We start from the raw sequence: 15,995 nt of genomic DNA on the forward strand, positions 1-15,995 counted from the left end.
GTCCTTAGTGCGAGTCATGGAGGGCTCAATGCAATACAACCCAGAAGGTAATGTTAACAGTAGTTCCATGGTATCTTAAAAAACATGTCAGTCTTGATTCAGAATAATTCAGCCGTGTCTTTCGGACTGGGAACCATACCAGGTTACAAATAGTATCTTACACGTTCCGAATACTTGGCTGGATTTGTCTGAAAGAACACCTCATTATAAAGACATTAGAATATGATTATTATCATTGTTAAAGTCTCATCCGTCAAAGTAATGGTTCATTTTTTGCAATGCCCGAGGCTGTACGTGAGTTACAATACACTGCCATGGCTATGTGCTTTCCTGCAGACGCGGCAGCGACTGATGACATTCTCTAGAAGACGTCCCTTCACCGTCTGGGGCACAGGCTTACTGCATGGGGGAGCACACAAAACAGGCTGATCTAGGATCATGTCCCCCCCCCCCCCCAAGTCCATTTAATTTGATTCATTATATGATCTAAAAGGAGAAAACTGATCCTAGATCAGTAAAGTATGCTCTGTAAGGAAAGTAGGCTCTCTTTGGAGTAGCACCACGACGTATGGTTTAGTCCAATCTGACGCAGTATTACTGTATACTGTGCTGTAAAATACAGGGTATTATACCATTAGAGTTGACAGTTACGTCATAAAACACAAGTCTACAACATCAAATGAAATCCAACATAGTTTAGTATAGTTGAGTATAGCATACAGTGGCTTGCGAAAGTATTCACCCCCCCTTGGCATTTTTTCTATTTTGTTGCCTTACAACCTGGAATTAAAATTGATTTTTTTGGGGGGGGGGTTTGTATCATTTGATTTACACAACATGCCTACCACTTTGAAGATGCAAAATACCTTTTATTGTGAAACAAACAAGAAATAAGACAAGAAAAACAGAAAACTTGAGCATGCATAACTATTCACCCCCCCAAAAGTCAATACTTTGTAGAGCCAACTTTTGCAGCAATTACAGCTGCAAGTCTCTTGGGGTATGTCTCTATAAGCCTGGCACATCTAGCCACTGGGATTTTTGCCCATTCTTCAAGGCAAAACTGCTCCAGCTCCTTCAAGTTGGATGGGTTCCGCTGGTGTACAGCAATATTTAAGTCATACCACAGATTCTCAAATGGATTGAGGTCTGGGCTTTGACTAGGCCATTCCAAGACATTTAAATGTTTCCCCTTAAACCACTCGAGTGTTACATTTACATTTTAGTCATTTAGCAGACGCTCTTATCCAGAGCGACTTACAGTTAGTGAATACATATATATTTTTTTTATACTGGCCTCCCGTGGGAATCAAACCCACAACCCTGGCGTTGCAAACGCCATGCTCTATCAACTGAGCTACATCCCTGCCGGCCATTCCCTCCCCTACCCTGGACGACGCTGGGCCAATTGTGTGCCGCCCATGAGTCTCCCGGTCGCGGCCGGCTGCGACAGAGCCTGGATTCGAACCAGGATCTCTAGTGGCACAGTTAGCACTGCGATGCAGTGCCTTAGACCACTGCGCCACTCAGGAGTATAGGAGTGTTGCTTTAGCAGTATGCTTAAGGTCATTGTCCTGCTGGAAGGTGAACCTCCGTCCCAGTCTCAAATCTCTGGAAGACTGAAACAGGTTTCCCTCAAGAATTTCCCTGTATTTAGTGCCATCCATCATTCCTTCAATTCTGACCAGTTTCCCAGTCCCTGCCGATGAAAAACATCCCCACAGCATGATGCTGCCACCACCATGCTTCACTGTGGGGATGGTGTTCTCGGGGTGATGAGAGGTGTTGGGTTTGCGGCAGAGATAGCGTTTTCCTTGATGGCCAAAAAGCTAAATTTTAATCTCATCTGACCAGAGTACCTTCTTCCATATATTTGGGGAGTCTCCCACATGCCTTTTGGCGAACACCAAATGTGTTTGCTTATTTTGTGTGTGTACGGCTTAAAGTGGTCCTATGGACAGATACTCCAATCTCCGCTGTGGAGCTTTGCAGCTCCTTCAGGGTTATATTTGGTCTTTGTTGCCTCTCTGATTAATGCCCTCCTTGCCTGGTCCGTGAGTTTTGGTGGGCGGCCCTCTCTTGACAGGTTTGTTGTGGTGCCATATTCTTTCCATTTATTTATAATGGATTTAATGGTTCTCCGTGGGATGTTCAAAGTTTCGGATATTTTTTTATAACCCAACCCTGATCTGTACTTCTCCACAACTTTGTCTCTGACCTGTTTGGAGAGCTCCTTGGTCTTCATGGTGCCGCTTGCTTGGTGGTGCCCCTTGCTTAGTGTTGTTGCAGACTCTGGGGCCTTTCAGAACAGGTGTATATATACTGAGATCATGTGACAGATCATGTGACACTTAGATTGCGCACAGGTGGACTTTATTTAACTAATTATGTGACTTCTGAAGGTAATTAGTTGCACCAGATCTTATTTAGGGGCTTCATAGCAAAGGGGGTGAATAAATACTGCCGCACCACTTTTCCGTAATTTTTTTGATTTTTTTTCATTTCACTTCACCAATTTGGCCTATTTTGTATGTCCATTACATGAAATCCAAATAAAAATCAATTTGAATTACAAGTTTTAATGCAACAAAGGGGGATGAATACTTTTGCAAGGCACTGTAGAACAAAACAGAATATGATACAGTATAGATAGATGGGTTGGGCATAGATATGTGGACATTTCATGTTAGAGCTGGGCTCGAACAAACGTCTGCACACACTCTGCAGCCCTCCAGAACCGTAATCCCCACCACGCACTCACACACACACAAGCATGCACATACACACTGAATCAATCTCTGCTGTGATGATTCTAACCTGAACATGTGGTTGGGGTCGAGCGAGGCCAGCCAGAAGCTGTAGGAGTCAGGGAAGTAGTTACAGGTTCCCCGGCCGTGACACTCGATGAAGGGGACCTGGCGGAAGTGTTCCAGACACGAGCCTGGGGAGACTAGAGGCTGGCCCGACCCCTCAGCACCCGCACCCGTTTGCTGGGAGAAAAGGAGAGAGGCGGAAGAGAAAAGAGATGGGAAGCAATAGGGTATGGAAAGGAGAAGATGAGTATAGAAAACGAGGAGAGGTGAGGAGAAAGGGGAAAAGAAAGGAGATGACAGATGGAAAGCCACAGACGGAAAGCGGCAGACAGAAAGCGGCAGACGGAAAGCGGCAGACGGAAAGCGGCAGACGGAAAGCGGCAGACGGAAAGCGGCAGACGGAAAGCGGCGGTTTGAAGAGGTGAGGGGTAGAGCAGTATAGAGAAGGAGAGTTAGTTAGACTGAGTTTTGAATGATGTCACAATGGACTCTGCTCCACATGCTGCTACTATGATATTTCATTCACATCATTATCATTCATATCATATCATTCACATCATTATCATTCATATCATTCATATCATTATCATTCATATCATTCAAATCGTTATCATTCATATCATTCACATCGTTATCATTCACATCATTATCATTCATGTCATTCACATCATTATCATTCATATCATTATCATTCATATCATTCACATCATTATCGTTCATATCATTATCATTCATATCATTCACATCGTTATCATTCACATCATTATCGTTCATATCATTCACATCATTATCATTCACATCATTCATATCATTATCATCATATCGCTCACATCATTATCATTCATATCATTCACATCATTATCATTAATATCATTCACATCATTCACATCATTATCATTCATATCATTCACATCATTCACATCATTATCATTCATATAATTCACATCATTATCATTCACATCATTATCATTCATATCATTCACATTATTATCATTCATATCATTCACATCATTATCATTCATATCATTCACATCATTATCATTCATATCATTCACATCATTATATCATTTATATCATTCATATCAATCGCATTTATCAATTTACACATAACCTGTACAGATATGAAACAGTATATGGATATACGTAATACAGGGAGCAGGTTGTTAGTGGCCTGGTGGAACCAGCCTGATTGCCCCATTTACCAGACTGTTTCACTTGATGAATCAGTCTGGCCTTTCTCCAATAGATGGCCATTTGCAATAAGTTAGAATCGGTCCAATCAGCATCCTCTCAGAAACAAAAGGTGGATCTAGGACAAAATCACACGTTGCCAAACACTGTGCTTTGAATTAGGCCTTCCTCTGATTGGTTGAAGGTGATTCAAACGCAGACAAGTTAGTTTTGAAACATGCTGCTACTATGATATTTCATTCACATCATTATCATTCATATCATTCACATCATTATCATTCATATCATTCATATCATTATCATTCATATCATTCATATCATTATCATTCATATCATTCACGTCGTTATCATTCATATCATTCATATCGTTAGCATTCACATCATTATCATTAATATCATTCACATCATTATCATTCATATCATTATCGTTCATATCATTCACATCATTATCATTCATATCATTATCATTCATATCATTATCATTCATATCATTCACATCATTATCATTCATATCATTCACATCATTATCATTCATATCATTATCGTCATATTGTTCACATCGTTATCATTCATATCATTCACATCATTATCATTCATATCATTCATATCATTCACATCCTTCACATCATTATCATTCATATCATTCACATCATTATCATTCATATAATTCACATCATTATCATTCACATCATTATCATTAATATCATTCACATTATTATCATTCATATCATTCACATCATTATCATTCATATCATTCACATCATTATCATTCATATCATTCACATCATTATATCATTCATATCATTCATATCAATCACATTTATCAATTTACACATAACCTGTACAGATATGAAACAGTATATGGATATACGTAATACAGGGAGCAGGTTGTTAGTGGCCTGGTGGAACCAGCCTGATTGCCCCATTTACCAGACTGTTTCACTTGATGAATCAGTCTGGCCTTTCTCCAATAGATGGCCATTTGCAATAAGTTAAAATCGGTCCAATCAGCATCCTCTCAGAAACAAAAGGTGGATCTAGGACAAAATCACACGTTGCCAAACACTGTGCTTTGAATTAGGCCTTCCTCTGATTGGTTGAAGGTGATTCAAACGCAGACAAGTTAGTTTTGAATAATGCCCTTCATTACAGACATGTGCTCAAAATGTTTCAATGAAGAGGAATGCCAGACTGATATGTGAAGTGAAATAGGTCCGGATGGTTCCACCAGGCTAGGTAGTTACCATGACAAAGGTCAGGATGGTTCCACCAGGCTAGGTAGTTACCATGACAAAGGTCAGGATGGTTCCACCAGGCTAGGTAGTTACCATGACAAAGGTCAGGATGGTTCCACCAGGCTAGGTAGTTACCATGACAAAGGTCTGGATGGTTCCACCAGGCTAGGTAGTTACCATGACAATGGTCAGGATGGTTCCACCAGGCTAGGTAGTTACCATGACAACGGTCAGGATGGTTCCACCAGGCTAGGTAGTTACCATGACAACGGTCAGGATGGTTCCACCAGGCTAGGTAGTTACCATGACAAAGGTCCGGATGGTTCCACCAGGCTAGGTAGTTACCATGACAAAGGTCAGGATGGTTCCACCAGGCTAGGTAGTTACCATGACAAAGGTCAGGATGGTTCCACCAGGCTAGGTAGTTACCATGACAAAGGTCAGGATGGTTCCACCAGGCTAGGTAGTTACCATGACAAAGGTCTGGATGGTTCCACCAGGCTAGGTTGTTACCATGAAAAAGGTCAGGATGGTTCCACCAGGCTAGGTTGTTACCATGACAAAGGTCAGGATGGTTCCACCAGGCTAGGTTGTTACCATGACAAAGGTCAGGATGGTCCCACCAGGCTAGGTTGTTACCATGACAAAGGAGTATCCAGTCCAGAGGGATTCCCAGTCACCAGGACAGTCTGGGAGCTGGGCGGTCTGGCTGTGGATGGCAATGGCATTGGAGCTGCCCTCACACACTGAACACCTAATCCCAAACACCAACAGTAGCATATTGTCATTTCAGTGAAACATGTCAGAATAAAGAAGACTGCAGAGGCCTTGTATTTTAAGGTGTGTGAGTTAGTGTGTGTGTGTTAGTGTGTGTGTGTTAGTGTGTTTGTGTGTGTTTTTGTTAGTATTTGTGCGTTAGTGTGTGTGAGTTAGTGTGTGTGAGTTAGTGTGTGTGAGTTAGTGTGTGTATGTTAGTGTGTGTGTGTTAGTGTGTGTGTTAATTTGTGTGTTAGTGTGTGTGTTAGTGTGTGAGTTAATGTGTGTGTGAGTTAGTGTGTGTGTGTGTGTTAGTGTTTGTGTGTGTTAGTGTTTGTGTGTTAGTGTGTGTGTTAGTGTGTTAGTGTGTTAGTTCGTGTGTGTTAGTGTGTGTGTGTGTGTGTGTGTTAGTGTGTGTTAGTGTGTGTGAGTTAGTGTGTGTGTTATTGTGTTAGTGTGTGTTAGTGTGTTAGTGTGTGTGTTATTGTGTTAGTGTGTGTTAGTGTGTGTGTTATTGTGTTAGTGTGTGTTAGTGTGTGTTAGTGTGTGTTAGTGTGTGTTAGTGTGTGTGTTATTGTGTTAGTGTGTGTTAGTGTGTGTGTTATTGTGTTAGTGTGTGTTAGTGTGTGTTAGTGTGTGTTAGTGTGTGTTAGTGTGTGTGTTATTGTGTTAGTGTGTGTTAGTGTGTGTTAGTGTGTGTTAGTGTGTGTTAGTGTGTGTGTTATTGTGTTAGTGTGTGTTAGTGTGTGTTAGTGTGTGTTAGTGTGTGTTAGTGTGTGTTAGTGTGTGTTAGTGTGTGTTAGTGTGTGTGTTATTGTGTTAGTGTGTGTTAGTGTGTGTTAGTGTGTGTTAGTGTGTGTGTTATTGTGTTAGTGTGTGTTAGTGTGTGTTAGTGTGTGTTAGTGTGTGTGTTATTGTGTTAGTGTGTGTTAGTGTGTGTTAGTGTGTGTGTTATTGTGTTAGTGTGTGTTAGTGTGTGTTAGTGTGTGTGTTATTGTGTTAGTGTGTGTTAGTGTGTGTTAGTGTGTGTTAGTGTGTGTGTTATTGTGTTAGTGTGTGTTAGTGTGTGTTAGTGTGTGTGTTATTGTGTTAGTGTGTGTTAGTGTGTGTTAGTGTGTGTTAGTGTGTGTGTTATTGTGTTAGTGTGTGTTAGTGTATGTGTTATTGTGTTAGTGTGTGTTAGTGTGTGTGTTATTGTGTTAGTGTGTGTTAGTGTGTGTTAGTGTGTGTGTTATTGTGTTAGTGTGTGTGTGTCCCTCCTCTCTGTACCTGCTAATGTAGCTGCTTATCTTGTCTCCTCTGATCAGGTTCATGCTGCGTGGCATGGGCTTCTCCGTGGACAGCCAATAGGAGTAGTCGTTGCGGGCGGCGTAGCGACAGGTGTTGTCCGTGTCACAGAACAGGAAGGGCATGGTGGAGAAACGAGGCAGGCAGCTGCCAATGGAGCCTGGGGGACAGTGGTGAGGTCATCAAGGAAGGACAACGTCAAGCTAGAGAAACAGGTCTGCTGAGCTAACGTCACAATTTTAGCACCTCATTCACCCAATCCCAAATTCACCCTTATCCTGGCCCTGAGACACTTGTGTAGATCTGAAGTGATAGGTATTAGCCCATATGGTATTAGCTTCACCTTGCCTGCTGATAGGCTTAGTGGGAATCACACTCTCACAACAATACACCCTCTCACACCTATACACCCTCTTACACCTATACATCCTCTCCAGCATTTGAAATGTTGGTCTAAATAATACATCTGTGCATAATTTATTTTGGTGTTGTGACAGTGTGTGTGTGTGTGTGTGTGTGTGTGTATGTGTGAGCATAAAGTCTATCAGCACAAGTGAATGTGTGTGTGTGCATGTGTGAATGTAAAGTCTACCAGCTCCAGTGTATGTGTGTGTCTCAGATGAATTGATTGTGCGTCTCCATACTCCATTACCCAGGTCTTGTCCGTGCGCCCTCTCGTTGCCATTGATGAAGAGCAGAGAGTATCCGGAGTAGATGAGGGTGGTGCCTTGGGGGCAGTCAGGCACCCTGATGGTCTGGCCGTGTCGAACCAGCAGGAAACTGTCAGCCAGGCCTGCCGTGCTGCAGCCCTGTGGGCCCCGAGGACCCTGGGGACCCCGAGGACCCTGGTAGCCCAACGACCCTGCCCGATCAAAAACACTTTGATAAAATACATGTTTTCCAACTGTTCGCCTCTCGTTCAACAAGGTCAACGTTGTAAAAGGATTTGTTCTAGTCAAAGGATAGAAAAAAACAACAAATGTTACCACTTGAATCACAGACAGGTACACACATTCACATAAATTCACATAACTACCTGTCAGTCCTGGCGATCCTTTGTCTCCCTTGCGTCCGGGGAAACCAGGCAGCCCTGGAGGGCTGTGTCCCTGCTGACCCTCAAGGCCTGTGGGGCCTGGCAGGGAAAAGTCCAACTTGATTTTAGCAATGGATTTAGCCAAAGTAGGAGCTATTGATACCCATTGTGCTATCGTTAGCCTGTGGTAATAATAATAATAATAATAATAATAATATAATAATAATAAATAATAAATAATAATAATAAATAATAATAATAATAATATGCCATTTAGCAGACGCTTTTATCCAAAGCGACTTACAGTCATGCGTGCATACATTTTTGTGTATGGGTGGTCCCGGGGATCGAACCCACTACCTTGGCGTTACAAGCGCCGTGCTCTACCAGCTGAGCTACAGAGGACCACAGGTCCCGTAGCTAAGACTCATCGTGCTAACGTTAGCCTGTGATGCCCGTAGCTAAGACTCATTGTGCTAACGTTAGCCTGTGGTGCCCATAGCTAAGACTCATCGTGCTAACATTAGCCTGTGGTGCCCGTAGCTAAGACTCATTGTGCTAACGTTAGCATGTGGTGCTCGTAGCTATGACTCATTGTGCTAACGTTAGCCTGTGGTGCCCGTAGCTAAGACATGGCATAGCCTTCACTTTTACCCCACAGAATACTTAATTAGTAAGAAAGAATATGCCATTTGGGTGAAGTGAATCACGGTGGCCATGTGGCTTGTAGTTACAGATAAATAAAGAATACAGAACCTGTTAATCCTGGTTGTCCTGGCGACCCACTGGGTCCTGGATTTCCCTGGTTGCCGGTGCAACCGGGTGGGCCCGGATCCCCCATTTCGTGTCTCACTAGTACAAGCACGTCAAGCCCCGGAACACCTATATATGTGCATAAACAAATCTTTGATTAGGTTTGACTAACTACTTGAGAACAAATTGTGTTAAAGATACCGTTTAGAGTTGCATTGATTAATTCAATATCGACTCAATGGTTTTCAGTGTTGAATGTTGACTGTTAAATGTTGAATTTCCAGTGTTAAATGTACAGATTTCTGTGTTAAATGTTGACTGTGTTAAATGTTGACTGTGTTTATTGTTGAGTTTTCAGTGTTAGATGTTGACAGTTAAATGTTGCCTTTTCAGTGTTAAATGTTGACTTTTCAGTGTTAAATATTTAGTTGTCTGTGTTTAATTTGACAGTGTTAAATATTGAGTTGTCAATGTTTAATTTGACAGTGTTAAATATTGAGTTGTCTGTGTTTATTTTGACAGTGTTAAATATTGAGTTGTCGGTGTTTAATTTGACAGTGTTAAATATTGACCTGGTGGTCCTGGCCGGCCTTTGGATCCATTTGGTCCTTTCGGGCCGGGGTTACAACTAGGATCACCCATATTACCTAAAACAACACAGTGCATCAAGAGACAATGAATCCTCAACTGAATACACACACACAGAGACACGTGCTAGAACCAGAACCAGCGCCCAGAGGTCTTCATGGTCAGGACAAGCGGTTAGAAGAAACTCCTGGCTGTACACATCACTACAGTGTAATGACAGGTTTGGTGTACACATCACTACAGTGTAATGCCAGGTTTGGTGTACACATCACTACAGTGTAATGCCAGGTTTGGTGTACACATCACTACAGTGTAATGCCAGGTTTGGTGTACACATCACTACAGTGTAATGACAGGTTTGGTGTACACATCACTACAGTGTAATGACAGGTTTGGTGTACACATCACTACAGTGTAATGCCAGGTTTGGTGTACACATCACTACAGTGTAATGCCAGGTTTGGTGTACACATCACTACAGTGTAATGACAGGTTTGGTGTACACATCACTACAGTGTAATGCCAGGTTTGGTGTACACATCACTACAGTGTAATGACAGGTTTGGTGTACACATCACTACAGTGTAATGACAGGTTTGGTGTACACATCACTACAGTGTAATGCCAGGTTTGGTGTACACATCACTACAGTGTAATGCCAGGTTTGGTGTACACATCACTACAGTGTAATGACAGGTTTGGTGTACACATCACTATAATATAATGACAGGTTTGGTGTACACATCACTACAGTGTAATGACAGGTTTGGTGTACACATCACTACAGTGTAATGCCAGGTTTGGTGTACACATCACTACAGTGTAATGACAGGTTTGGTGTACACATCACTACAGTGTAATGACAGGTTTGGTGTACACATCACTATAATATAATGACAGGTTTGGTGTACACATCACTACAGTGTAATGCCAGGTTTGGTGTACACATCACTACAGTGTAATGACAGGTTTGGTGTACACATCACTACAGTGTAATGACAGGTTTGGTGTACACATCACTACAGTGTAATGACAGGTTTGGTGTACACATCACTATAGTGTAATGACAGGTTTGGTGTACACATCACTACAGTGTAATGACAGGTTTGGTGTACACATCACTACAGTGTAATGACAGGTTTGGTGTACACATCACTATAGTGTAATGACAGGTTTGGTGTACACATAACTATAATATAATGACAGGTTTGGTGTACACATCACTATAATATAATGACAGGTTTGGTGTACACATCACTATAATATAATGACAGGTTTGGTGTACACATCACTATAATATAATGACAGGTTTGGTGTACACATCACTATAATATAATGACAGGTTTGGTGTACACATCACTACAGTGTAATTACATTTACATTTTTACATTTTAGTCATTTAGCAGACGCTCTTATCCAGAGCGACTTACAGTTAGTGAATACATCTTTTTTTTCTTCCAGGAGTAACCATGTACTATAAGAGAACATTTGTCTGCAGGTCTAGATGAGTCTCCATATGGCCAAATATAGGAGCCATGATCACTCCAAGTACCCACTGTTATGAGTCCTCAGCGTAGACATAGCCCAGTCACTCTCTGCCCCTCATGACACAGGCTCAACACGTACAGTTGGACTGCAACACCTCAAGGGGCATGACAGGTTTGGTGTACACATCACTATAATATAATGACAGGTTTGGTGTACACATCACTACAGTGTAATGACAGGTTTGGTGTACACATCACTACAGTGTAATGACAGGTTTGGTGTACACATCACTATAATATAATGACAGGTTTGGTGTACACATCACTATAGTGTAATGACAGGTTTGGTGTACACATCACTACAGTGTAATGACAGGTTTGGTTTCCTGAAGAAAGAAATGCAGAACATTGTGGATAAAATAAGATTACCGGGGAATCCTGGGGGTCCAGAGTGACCTGGTTCACCTATTGGTCCTGGAGGTCCAGGGATGGCTCCTGGTCCCTTGGGGGGGGGTAGAAAGAAATTCAAGCAACAACTTATAGACTTCAAATTATACACAGCATTACATATAACATCTATCTTTTCCAGCATTCAAGGCCTATTCTAACATAAGCAACAATTAGTTAGTCTTGTACTCTTCAGTGGAGTGACTCACCCGTAGCCCTGGAAGTCCGGGGTCCCCTGTTGGCCCGTCGAAGCCTCTGCCGCCTGAAGGGCCCAGGTCTCCCCTGTCCCCTTTACATTCATAGCCTCCAGACCCAGGCAGCCCCCGCGGACCTCGCTGTCCTGTGGACAGAAAGACCCGGTTCAGGTCATTATTTCAATGTTTTGATGTAGAATAGCAATCAGGGTCGGTGGGAATCAGGGGAGAGGTTGAGTTAGGGTCAGAGATAGAGTTTGACTTTACTTAGTCAACTAAGTCATTGAGTCATAACTATTGAGTTTCCGCTAGTCAGGAATAAGAGTTTGAATGAGTCAGTTTTGAGTCAGTTTGAGTGAATCAGTTAGGGTTGCAAAATTCCGGGAACGTTCAATGAATTCCATGGTTTTCCAGAAATCCTGGTTCTGGGAATTCTCCAACCGGGATTTCGGGAAAACCAGGGAATTTATTGATAGTTCCTGGAACTTTGCAACCTTAGGGACAATTGTTGATTTAGATCTAGGGATATTGAATCTAAAGGCGTCAGCATGCTTCAGTTGGACTGGCGCCTAGCTGAGAACCGAACGAGTGCGCTCGCATACTCCCTTAAAAGACTGTCACTTAAAAAATGAGAACAAAGTGCCAATAGTACTGTTTGTACATTTTTAGACGCCGTAGCCACTTCCTATTTTTTTAATTTTTTAAAATCTAAGATAACTCAAGAAATCTGTTATTCATTTTGACATTTTTGCCAAGGATATCTTGGACATGTAATTCTACATCTAACTAAGATGATTGGTGCAGTATTTCGCAATAAAACGTTTTGCATGAAAACTAGTCGTCTCTCATTGAATGACAACAAAGACTTGAAGAATCCCTACTGTTGACCAATCACGGGCGAAGGGGCGTATACTTTGGCTACCGACTTCGGCTACCGACTTCGACTAACGACTTCGGCTTGCCTCAAGAAAAATGTTGTGTGCCCGGGAAAAACTTTTACAGAAGACCGAAACAAACAAATACGTCACTAAATGTCGTCGTAATATATGCACAAAGTATTCCTGACTGTTTAGTCTGGGAAGCATGCGGACGCCTTAAGCCTTGACTAAAAAACACTTTCATTATTTTCTTCACCATCCAGAAGTAGGCTTACTCTGTGTCTGGGAAACCGGCAATAAATAAAATAAATAAATAAAATACTTTCAGTAAAAGAAGGATAGAGATTGAATTCTGAGTTAAGGGTAGAGTTTGTGTCAGCACTAACTGATACATTTTCAGTTAAAGTCACCAGGGCATCCAGGGCTGCCATGGGGACCAGCATCTCCTTTCAGCCCGTTGACACAAACACCACCGAACCCTGGCATCCCGCGAGGACCCTGGGGTCCTTCGTCGCCTCTGGGGCCCTGGTCTCCTGGACACCCTGGGGGCCCCGGAGGAGTGGGGCCAGGGAAACCCACATCTCCCTTTGGACCTACAGGAAATAAATGTTAGCCAATCAAATCAGTTCTAGCCATAAACAGAACCAATGGTACCTAATTAAATTATCTTAGTTAACAATCAAACAAATGTTAGCCAGATAAATCTCTCGTTGTGTTTGTGACAGGTTATGGTAAGCAGTGTATTTCTGAAGGTATAGGAATAATGTCATCAATCAGGGACTCACCTGGCAGTCCATTCTTTCCACATGGGCCAGGAGTTGACCCTACAATCACTAAAGAGTGAGAAAGACAATACATCTTTAATGATTATTACATCTTGTGCTTCAGAACTTCAGTCAACCTCTGATAAGTGCAAACTCCGTTTAAGTGCAACACATTCACCAGAGCCAGTTCAAGTAGACTATCTTGCTATCTCTGTATATTTCCATGCTCTGGTTAAGAGCAAGCTATTGTATCAGAAATCAACTGTACTACTATAACTAAAAGAACTGCTCTGAAAGTTCAAGAAGAAGTCAACTTTTTTTTGTCATTTTTTTGTCTGTCTTACGTGTCTCTCCCTTCCGACCAGCAGGTCCAGGAATGCCATCGCGACCCTGGTTACCTTTAGGACCATAGGGACCATGAGGGCCAGATAACCCTGGTTGTCCTGTGAAAGGGGGCATGGTCAGACACCCCAAACACATAGACACATACTAAGTCATGGACTACATACACTAAAGTATGTGGACACCCCTTCAGTGCCCGACCTCACTAATGCTCTTGTGGCTGAATGGAAGCCGGTCCCCGCATCAATGTTCCAACATCTAGTGGAAAGCCTTCCCAGAAGAATGGAGGCTGTTATAGCAGCAAAGGGGGAACCAACTCCATATTAATGCCTATGATTTTGGAATGAGATGTTCGACGAGCAGGTGTCCACATACTTTTGAACTTATACATACTGTATTTTCATTGATATATTTCCTGAATAAACCTTAGTAATGTTCTGACCTGGAGCTCCACATGACGCAGGGGGTCCTGGGTGGCCTGGAGGACCATCGGTACCTGGCGGGCCGGCAGGACCTTGGGGTCCTGGATCACAGTGAAGAGAGAGAAATAGAGAGAGACAGAAAAATAGAAAATTACAATCATCACCATCTATCAAAACAACTATCGTAATTTGGGCCCTGTGTTTTGGACATTCATGACCTGGATTTATCCTTCATTGATCTTTCTTCTTATCACTGTCCTCTTTTCTTTTCATGTCAGATGGTCCAGCACCATACTCAGATAACTGCTTTTTATTTTTGGTCAAATCCTCATTTCTGAAAAAGTTACAAATCGAGTTCGTGAGACATGATAGCCCAAAACACAGACCTCGTCATACTAATCAGTATTTCAGTGGTAATAACCATGATTTCCATGATGTCCTGGGTCTCCTTGGGCTCCAGAGGGTCCTTGGGAGCCTGGATGACCTGCGCAACTAGGAGAGCCTTTCTCTCCTTTGGAGGCATGTCTGTTGTACAAGGCTGGCTCGCCCTAGAGAGAGAGAGAGAGAGAGAGAGAGAGAGAGAGAGAGAGAGAAAGCGAGAGAGAGAGAGCGATCGAACGAGAGGGACAGAGACAGACAGACCAAAAGACAGAGAGACAGACAGAGACAGAGAGATGACATACAGACAGACCGACAGAGACAGACCGTACGACAGACAGAGAGAGGATAGTGTTATCGGTGTCAGCTAACAGTCACATTGGTGTTTAAATGGTGACGGTAGTTTTACAGTATTGTGTTGCACAGCGGCAGTGATTTCAATAGCTGGTAATAGACTGTGGTTCTGTTTGTTGATTGCACCTTCTGTCCAGGTGGTCCTGTGCGGCCTGGTTTTGCACAACTGAACCCTCCTTTAGCTCCTTTAGGCCCGCATGGACCGGGCCTACCGTCTAGTCCCGGGCCTCCTTGGGAACCCGGGCCTCCCTTTATTCCATGGGGACCTAAGAGATCACATCCCCACAACTCAATGTGGACAGTAAAAACCTATACTCCATGGAGACCTAAAATCATATCCACACAACTCAACATGAACAGTAACAACATCATCAATCGGCTTTTAATTCATTTGAGCCATTTTCAATATGATATCATACGTTCTTATGCCATGCAGTATGCCAAGCATACAAGAAGACTATTGAATAGTCAAATGTTGTTGTGCTTGTGAGTGTATGCACATCTGTGAGTGTGTGTGTGTGTGTGTCAGCGGTTGTGTTTGTGTGTGTGTGTTAGGGTTGGGCGCTATCCAGATTTGAATACCTTCAAACCGTTCCTGTACCATACAGTATTACAGTAGGACAAGGGGCGCTATTTTCTTCCCCCAAAAAAAATAACAGAACAAATAATTTGACGCACAAAACACATTTAGGCAGCAGGGATCTTGATCCAGGAGGGGATTGATTGTCTCTGCTGTAACCAATAAGCTTGATATTGCAAGCTAGCCACATAGCTAGCAAGTTAGCAAACCAAATGCATATCTGGAGCCCTGAGCTGGAGATTATTTATTTGGAACATCTTAGATGGTTAACGTATAGTTACAAGCAGTGGAGTAGCATGCACCCCCTGAGACCCCAAACCAACAACATTTTTTTATAAAAAAAAAATCATACTGTCGTTATTTCAAAATACTCCAGTATACGGTAAATACGATATACCACCCAAGCCTAGTGTGTGTCAGTGTGTCAGTGTGTGTGTGTGTGTTTGTGTCAGTGTGTCAATGTGTTTGTGTCAGTGTGTCAGTGTGTCAGTGT

At 42.5% G+C, this 15,995-nt stretch overlaps 1 protein-coding gene across 1 annotated transcript in view; it reads right to left on the minus strand.

Annotated features, from left to right (window-relative positions):
• Positions 1-299: 299 nt before the first annotated feature.
• The window catches only part of LOC311146313 (uncharacterized protein), a gene marked incomplete at both ends in the record, with an annotated part of 89,185 nt that continues 73,489 nt past the window's right edge, over positions 300-15,995 (minus strand). The window contains 16 exons of the mRNA XM_084182803.1: positions 300-399; positions 2,818-2,990; positions 5,879-5,993; positions 7,265-7,442; positions 7,935-8,144; positions 8,319-8,414; positions 9,072-9,197; positions 9,641-9,715; positions 11,573-11,645; positions 11,800-11,930; positions 13,073-13,255; positions 13,448-13,495; positions 13,771-13,869; positions 14,211-14,291; positions 14,612-14,738; positions 15,049-15,188. Coding sequence (XP_084038929.1) covers positions 300-399; positions 2,818-2,990; positions 5,879-5,993; positions 7,265-7,442; positions 7,935-8,144; positions 8,319-8,414; positions 9,072-9,197; positions 9,641-9,715; positions 11,573-11,645; positions 11,800-11,930; positions 13,073-13,255; positions 13,448-13,495; positions 13,771-13,869; positions 14,211-14,291; positions 14,612-14,738; positions 15,049-15,188 — 1,955 coding nt within the window. The remainder of the gene's footprint in view (positions 400-2,817; positions 2,991-5,878; positions 5,994-7,264; positions 7,443-7,934; positions 8,145-8,318; positions 8,415-9,071; positions 9,198-9,640; positions 9,716-11,572; positions 11,646-11,799; positions 11,931-13,072; positions 13,256-13,447; positions 13,496-13,770; positions 13,870-14,210; positions 14,292-14,611; positions 14,739-15,048; positions 15,189-15,995) is intronic.

Source organism: Coregonus lavaretus (genome assembly GCF_964263955.1).
Source record: "Coregonus lavaretus genome assembly, chromosome: 19".
Lineage (NCBI taxonomy): Eukaryota > Metazoa > Chordata > Actinopteri > Salmoniformes > Salmonidae > Coregonus > Coregonus lavaretus.